This window comes from Dipteris shenzhenensis, chromosome 25 (genome assembly GCF_047967505.1).
Source record: "Dipteris shenzhenensis isolate YYH24624 ecotype China chromosome 25, Dip_SZ_1.0, whole genome shotgun sequence".
Classification (NCBI taxonomy): domain Eukaryota; kingdom Viridiplantae; phylum Streptophyta; class Polypodiopsida; order Gleicheniales; family Dipteridaceae; genus Dipteris; species Dipteris shenzhenensis.
The window spans coordinates 26,403,718-26,411,668 of NC_141620.1; the positions used below are offsets into that span (position 1 = coordinate 26,403,718).

A 7,951-nucleotide genomic window follows, 5' to 3' on the forward strand; every position below is an offset into this window, starting at 1 on the left:
TGTGCAAAGTACCCTTGTGGGGTGCACTATTAATAAACCCTATATATGATGTGCATTCAAAGGGTATTTTAAAATCCCCTTATCTATAAATTTTTCATGGATAAAATTACCCCTGTTCCTATAAAACTTACGGTTTTTTCCAAAAATCAATAAATAATCCCCTTATGTAAATACATTTCTATAAATCTACCTTAATTTTTGTAATTAAAAAGCCCCTCCATTTGAACTCCCTTGGTATACTTACATATTTTTAGTTGAAGCCCCCAAGAAAGTACCATACCCTTAGGAGACTTGCACATTCGAACAGGGCACCTTGAACCGTGTTTTTAATCCTTGTGCATGATACTTGGTGAAAACATGATATAATGTATCTGTGACCATCCAAATACTTTGTATGCAACTTAAGATAGGTGATGTTGAGGCACATGCAAAGTATAGTGTCCGTTTTAAACTTGAGCATTCAAATAGGGCATGATGAAGCTTGTTTTTTTATCCTTGTGCCTTATCCTTGGTGAAAAACATGGTATAATGCACCCTTAGCCATCCAAACGATATTCGATCGGCACAATACTTTGCATGTGCCTTAAGATAATTGAGATTTATATGCCTGCAAGGTATTTTACTGATCAAAGACTCGCATGTTCAAATAAGCCACCTCATTGCGTGTGTTTTGACCCTTGTGCACGATACTTGCTGGAAAACATGGTATAATGCATCCTTGACCTTCCAAACCATATTCAATGGGCACGATGCTTTGTGCATGCCTTAAGATATGTGATATTGAGGTGTGTCCAAAGTATCATGCTCATTGTAACCTTGCACGTTCGAATAAGACACGCTAAAGTGTGTTTTTTTACCCTTGTGCATGATACTTTGCAAGTGCCTTGAGATACCTAAGATTAAGGTGCATGCAAAGTACTGTATGCATTGGACACTTGCGCATTCAAATAATCCATTCCAAAGCATGTTTTTTGACCCTTGTGCATCATACTTGGTGAAAAACATGGTATAATGCATCCCTGACCATCCAAAACATATCCAACGGGCACTATACTTTATATGCAACTTAAGATAGGTGAGATTGAGGCATGTGCAAAGTCCATCATAGACTCAAGCATTCAAATAAGCCATGCCAGATCTTGTTTTTTGACCCTTATATCTGATGCTCAGTGAAAAACATGGTATAATGCATCCTCGACCATCCAAACCATATCTAATGGGCATGATATTTTCCATGTGCCTTAAGATAGGCGAGATTGAGATGTGTGCAAAGTGTTGTGCTTATCAAAGACTCGCGTGTTTGAATAAGCCACCTCGTCGCATTTTTTGGACTTTTGTGCATGATACTTGATAGAAAACATGGTATAATGCACCCCTGACCATCCAAACCCTATTCGTGGGGCACGTACCTTATGATTTGTGACATGGAGTCGTGTGCAAACTACCATTTCCATCAAAGACTCGCACTTTCGATTTATGCACATTGAAGCATGTTTTTTGACCCTTGTGCACGACCAATGTTGTCATGATATATACGGGGGGCGGAGGGGGCACTACATAAAAACCCCATATAGAACATGCAAAATCAAGGGGTATTCAAAAACCCCCTACCTACAGATTTTTATAACCTATATACATCCCTTCTTTAAATTTTGAGAGGATTAAAGTACCCCTTACGTATGAAAATTTCTTTTTTATAATTAAAAACCCCCTTATGTATGTATATTTTTTGTAACTCCATAAAATTATAAAACCCCTTCCGTTCATCACATGTGCTATCTTTCATATTTCTTAGTGGCCCCCCCAGGAATATATAAAAATCTCAATATTTGTATATTGTATACAAAAATATACATATGTGCATTTGTGTGTGTGTGTGTGTGTGTGTGTGTGTGTGTGTATGTGTTCATATATGGATGTATATATATGTATGTATGTATGTCTCATGTATATATATCTGTGTGTGTGTGTGTGTGTGTGTACTCTCTCTCTCTCTCTCTCTCTCCCCCCTTGCTTTTCCCCATTCCTTTATCACAATAAAATTAAGATTAAAAGAAAATTTGAAATCATGCAAAGTTTGTTATATTATTGAGAGAAGATTAATGTTTTTTTAAAGTGTTGGTGTAGTTTACAAAGGGCATGCGACAAAGTTTGTTTCAACTTTCTGGGATGGAGGTGATTCTATGTTACAAGAGAGAAATAGTTGCATTTGCAACTATTCATGATAGTGATCCAAAATTTGTGTGCAGTTTGATGACCGAAGCACCTACATGGCTCTAAAAGTTTTCACCCATGGTTGTCCTAGATCTCATTTTCTAAAAGGTTTTAATGTTTGTATCTCCTAAAAGGGACTTCTATAGCTCAAGAAATCTCAATTTCAAGGCTTAGCTTCAAATAGTGTCCCCAAGAGAGTTAAGCTCAATTGTGTTGTCAAGATATCTCCTCTATCACTTCTACTCCTACATCAAGTTTCCTTAGTCAACCTTTTTAGAGTCTTTGAGTAGTCATGTGATACAAACAAGCATCAAGGTCATGAAAGGAGATCCGATCGTGCTAATTTGAGACATGGCATAGCTCCACAATTATAAAAATTATATTGCTTTTTCTTCCCATCCATGGTCAAGCAAGAACCGTGGTTCAATGGTTAAGATTACCTCCTTACTATGGGATGTGATCTTGTGTTTATATTCTTGCTACTAGAAATCTTTAGGATCGTTTGATATAATTCTAACTAATGAATATTTTTTAATTAAAAAAAACCATGTGTCCTAGCCATGCCAGCGGCAAGTTTTAGCTAACACATCATGCTCATTGCCATGACAGTGCTCCACATTTTCCACATCAATCAACATATGTCATTATACATGGTATCAAATCCATGTAACAAATTTAGTTTGCCACCTCATCATGTGGGAGCGGACAAACATCAGCCCTTTAGCTCTAATACCATGTTCACGGAGAGTGTCAAAAGCTGAAGTGTGAGAAGGTGAGAGGATGGCAGCCTCTATACACTAGGATGATATGCAATGCGAACAATTTTCAATTAAACAATATGAAGAATACAAATATATATACGAAACCCCAAACTTCCAAGACCCATCCGCATGTCACCATTCTTGTGTACACTATAGAAACATAGTGTAAATTACGTCTTCCACCATACACCCCACACGACCCTAAAGAAATTTGGTAGCATTATAATAATCTCAATATTTATAATTTAGCTTCATGTGCACTTATTACCTTATGTCATATTTTTTCAACCTATATATTAGTTGCAAAAAATCTCATTACTCCTTATGTATATAAAGAAAACATAGCATACATAATATCTCCATAATATACAATCTTCCCTCTTTCACTATAATGGGCTTTCTAATTGGAAGCTTGGATTTGATTGAACCCTTCATTATAATCAGTTGTTTGTGATCATGATTTGGTATGAGGTCGACTAATATAAGCATACCATGAAAACAAGAATATAAAAAACAACCATGCAATTATGCAGATCTTTCCCCTTTCTCTATGATGAGTCTTCTAGTTATAAGCTTGGGTTAGAATGTACCCTTACTCATAATTAAGTGGCTGTATTTATGAGTTATTATGAAGTCAAAATTAGTATAAAAACAAGAAGATTCAAGAAGACACTATGTAGGCATTATTAACAAATAAATAGGGCATCATTTGTACAATATCCTCACTATGTAAGTATAATTAACAAATAAATTTGTAACACTATGTATAATGTTTTACATGACACTCCTAAAGCATTGACCTTTTTTTTTGTATGAAGCATTGACACTTGACATTAACAATAAAGAAAATGAAAACAAGTAAGGCCATGTGTACATAAGACATGCTAAACAAAACTTAATGAAATTTAATTTTAGGGTGGGGGGGGCATCCTTAGAAGTTCAATTTACTAAAAGTGAAAGAAGGGGAGAAGAAGAGACAAACAAAGAGTGAAGTTGGGATGAGATAATGAATAAGGATACAATAAATTTGAAAGGGGAATTTCAAGATTCTCTTGCCTAGCTCAAGGGCAATTGGGGTTGCGTCCAGGACCACCATAGTAGAAGAAGTTGCCCCAATTACTACTGTAGAAAGATCTAATGTTGTAGCATGAGGGATGGTCAGCACTTGTAGCAAGTGTGGACATAATTTCCAATTGGTTCTTTGCATTCACCACCTACAAGATTGTGCCAAAAAAGAAAATATAAAAAGGTGAATTCACACTTACATATCAAATTGAATGTTAAGTGATTTTTTATTGTATTTCATCCCAAAATTTATCCTCCACTCCCCACCCCCCTCTATGTTTATTATCTACTCCTAGATATCACATGAATGCATTGTAAGTACTATAGTGGACCATGGGTCATGAACTTATGCTATTTCCTACTGTTATGATCAACTTTAAAGAAATGTTAGAAGCTAAACCCTAAGGCTAGTCATCATCAAGTAGTATGGGAGAAAGTCTATCAATGCATGCATGGTGTGTGTGTGTGTGTGTGCGTGCGTGCGTGCATGTGTGAACGCACATGCGCAAGCGTGTGGGTGAGTATGTGTTAGAAACAAATCTTTTGATTGGATTTGATCTTCTACTCTATTGGGTTTATAATTGGGCACTATGGACCTAATGGAAGTACTGCAATCATCGAGTCTTTAATGATCCTTCTGTTGATAAGTATGAGTTCTTTCAAGCATCTCTGAGACAGTCATTTTATGATTTTCTACATGCTTGAGATCTAGATTATCATGCCGTCTTGTCATATATTGACATCTTCTTTTGATGTTTGTAAATGTGTGTGTCCCTTCTTTTGGGACTGTTTCTTATAATATTATGACAATAGATTTTAATTTCTTTTTTTTACAAGTGTTACAAACAAAGCGTGAGGGGATTTCCTTTCTTTATGAGATAGACACACCCACACTCCCTAGGGGAGATATTTCCTTCCTTATGAGAAAGATACACCCGCACTCCCCTTGGGGGAGAATTTCCTTTCCTATGAGATAGACACACCCACACTCCCTTGGGGGGACGAGACTCGCAAAATGTGTGTACCTGAAGGTTGCGAAAATAGCTTGCACGAGCAAAGCCATCTTGGGCGAAGCGACCACTACCCATATGGGTAGCAGTGTGGCGTGGGGTGGCCACGGTTTGTGCAACTTCACCACCCCATTCCACCACAGTCGCCGTGTGCCCAAGATGGGTGAAGAGCGCAGCAGGCCAATAGCCCACAAGCACACCGTCCCCAAACTCCATCCACCAGTCGCCCTTGCTTGGGTCCTGTCCAAGGTACACAACAATCATAAGCGAAATGAGCACAATCTCTCTACTTATTCAGATCCAGTTGCTACGCATGTCGAGAATGTACATTTTGCATCAGCTCAGAACTATGATGCAATCCTCGCTTCGATTCATCATGTTCAGCCCACAGCTTTGACTTGCCTTCCAAATGAGAATGCGGATGTCGTATTGAGCTTCCCCGTAGGTTGACCATGGCGCGATGGCAGCTCCCATGGATATCCGGTTGCTTGTCTGCACGAATCCTGCGCACAGCAAGTTGTAGCACCCCGTCTGCTGATACGCATCCGCCTGAAAAGCAAACTCGCCACATTGCAGTTTGATCGCAAATGCTAACAGCGCAACCTTCTAAAGTTTCAAGGCTTCAAAATCGCTAGAGCATAAGAACATATGAACACAATTGCTACAAGTTCGCTCTATGACAATCTAAAAGAGTTTAACTTTCGATTCATCTCAAAGCATTCAAAATGGCTTTAATTTCAACAAACGTTTGCTTCTAAGACTGAGTCAAAGCTTCGGATGACTTACTGTCCAGTATATAAAGAACCGTGGACGCCCATCTCCGTATAGTTCTGGACTTACCTGCAGTTCAAGTACAGTTGCATTAAGTCCACCAGCGAGAAACTGAAACTGCAATTTTGTATCTTACAGACAGTCCTTCACTGTTTTGAAGATCTAAACGAGCGGTTTCTGTAATCTTTCGCGTTAATTCAAGCTGCCCACTTACTTGCCAGCCAGCCTCGATCGTGTTCAAGTCATTCCCGAACGAGCCTGCGAGAATCCACATCTGAGACAAGCTGAAGTCCGATGGATCCTCGATCCAGGGTTCCCAAACATTGATTGTCGCTGCGCTTCCATAGTATTCCCCACCGCTAACATATGCAATGGCGTGCTACAGTGTTGCACGAGGCAGCTCGTCAAGGCACATGCCACATTGCATCGTTCTAACATTCTTAACGTGTGTCTTTAGATTTGGACATCGACTGGAAAGGCTTTACTCTTCTATTCTAGTTTTCTTGGCTATTCGACACAATGAAGACGAGGTTAGTACTCACATCGTGGCCACCCCCTGTCCATGACTGATCTCGCCTTACTGGCTTCTGAAATCGACTGACTTGAACACTAGACTTGCGTCCAAAACTCTCAACTGAAGGCGCACGCTGGATATCATCGAGCGATGTGCGTCGGATTGGGATTGTTCCGTCTGGGCATTCTCCACTCTGCTTCCAAACTTGACGTATTTCGCTTCCGGCTGAAGTCGCATTTGGTCTTGAAATATGGGGCCTTGCAGTTGGATATGCCTGCATGAAGAGGATTTCCTCAGCAGCGTCAACAGCGTAGCAGCTTCTGGAGCGGGAATCTTTTCAAACAACGGCGACCCATTGAAGAACTAGATGTTTAACTTTATGCAGACCTTAATCTGGTGGCCTTTCAACTTAGGATGATCTAAAGCAGGCTGGTGATGGAGCAGAACGCAATCGATAGTGTCTCCGTCAGGGCTCTGCATCAGTTAATATGATCAGAAGCCCGTCACATGATCCAGTATCACAATAACAGATACACTCAAAACACAACGGATGCGTGCGCAAAAAATGCGGAATACGTGCGCTGAAATGTGGAGGAAGAGAGTGTAAATGCCTGGATACTCTTGACGGCAGGCTTGTTCAAGGCGTGGAGCTTCCTGCGAGCAGTAAAGTGCTGATGGAGGTTCTGAGGGGAGTGACTGGAAGCAAGAGGGGGAGGAGGGAAACAGATAAGGAGGAGAGTGAAAAACAACGAGATGATCCACGGATCCCAAGGGATGGAAGCCATGCTTCTGGGAGCAGATCTGAAGCTTTCATGAGTCATGACAGGCAAGAGACGACAAACATAATTTTGAAGTATCCACGGAAGAAGAGGGAACCTCACAAGAGGACGAAGAGACACCATCGTCATCAATTTTCATCATGATGAATAAGACTATTGGGACAAGACCAGCTCATCCAACACCGTCGTCCTAAAGTCTACTCTACCTGCCATTCGGCTCTTTACTGCTTCAACATTGGTGGCTTTGGGGTCGTGGGCACTCGGATGGTGGACACACTAGGAAGGGGGGTGCAAAAAGGTTCGTCTTTGTGACCCCTTGTCAAGCAACAACGCAAAAATCTATGTACATTTTGCTAGAATGATCACTCACATTGGTCTTTCTCACCTCGGTGTAGGTATTTGTGACCCCTGTGTTGAGAAAGTCACAGCATGACTACAGGTAACTGTAAGCAAGCAGGAGAAAGTCCATATACATTTTGGTAGAATGATCATTGGGATTGTATCCATTCGTGCTCACCTCGTGCCCTTGGCTTCAGCGTTAACACTAGTTAGCAACTTTTCTTGCACATGGCTTGACCCAAACTTTACCCTCTAAATATGGGAACAAGTGTCATGATGCCCTTTCCTATTCCTGATAATGGGAGTTAATAGCCTACTACTTCTGTAGCTGGAAGGGTGGAAGCTAGAAATGGCATGACTCTAGGGCATGCTGACACTTGTTGAGAAAATCAGCGCATGACTATAGGTAGCTATAAGCAAGCAAGATAAAATCCGTGTACATTTTGCTAGAATGATCGGTGAGATTCACCTCACCTTTGTTACATTCATTATGCCCTT

At 40.3% G+C, this 7,951-nt stretch overlaps 1 protein-coding gene across 1 annotated transcript; it reads right to left on the reverse strand.

The window, feature by feature from the left end:
- Positions 1-3,935: 3,935 nt before the first annotated feature.
- LOC147885673 (protein neprosin-like) lies at positions 3,936-7,416 on the reverse strand. Its single transcript, XM_087396064.1, has 8 exons — positions 6,947-7,416; positions 6,723-6,809; positions 6,364-6,609; positions 6,036-6,200; positions 5,837-5,890; positions 5,453-5,599; positions 5,066-5,290; positions 3,936-4,189 (listed from the first exon to the last, which is right to left on the reverse strand). Exons 1-8 carry the CDS (start codon positions 7,241-7,243, stop codon positions 4,037-4,039), a joined length of 1,374 nt encoding a protein of 457 aa, XP_087252190.1. The 5' UTR covers positions 7,244-7,416; the 3' UTR covers positions 3,936-4,036.
- Between the last annotated feature and the right edge of the window lie 535 nt (positions 7,417-7,951).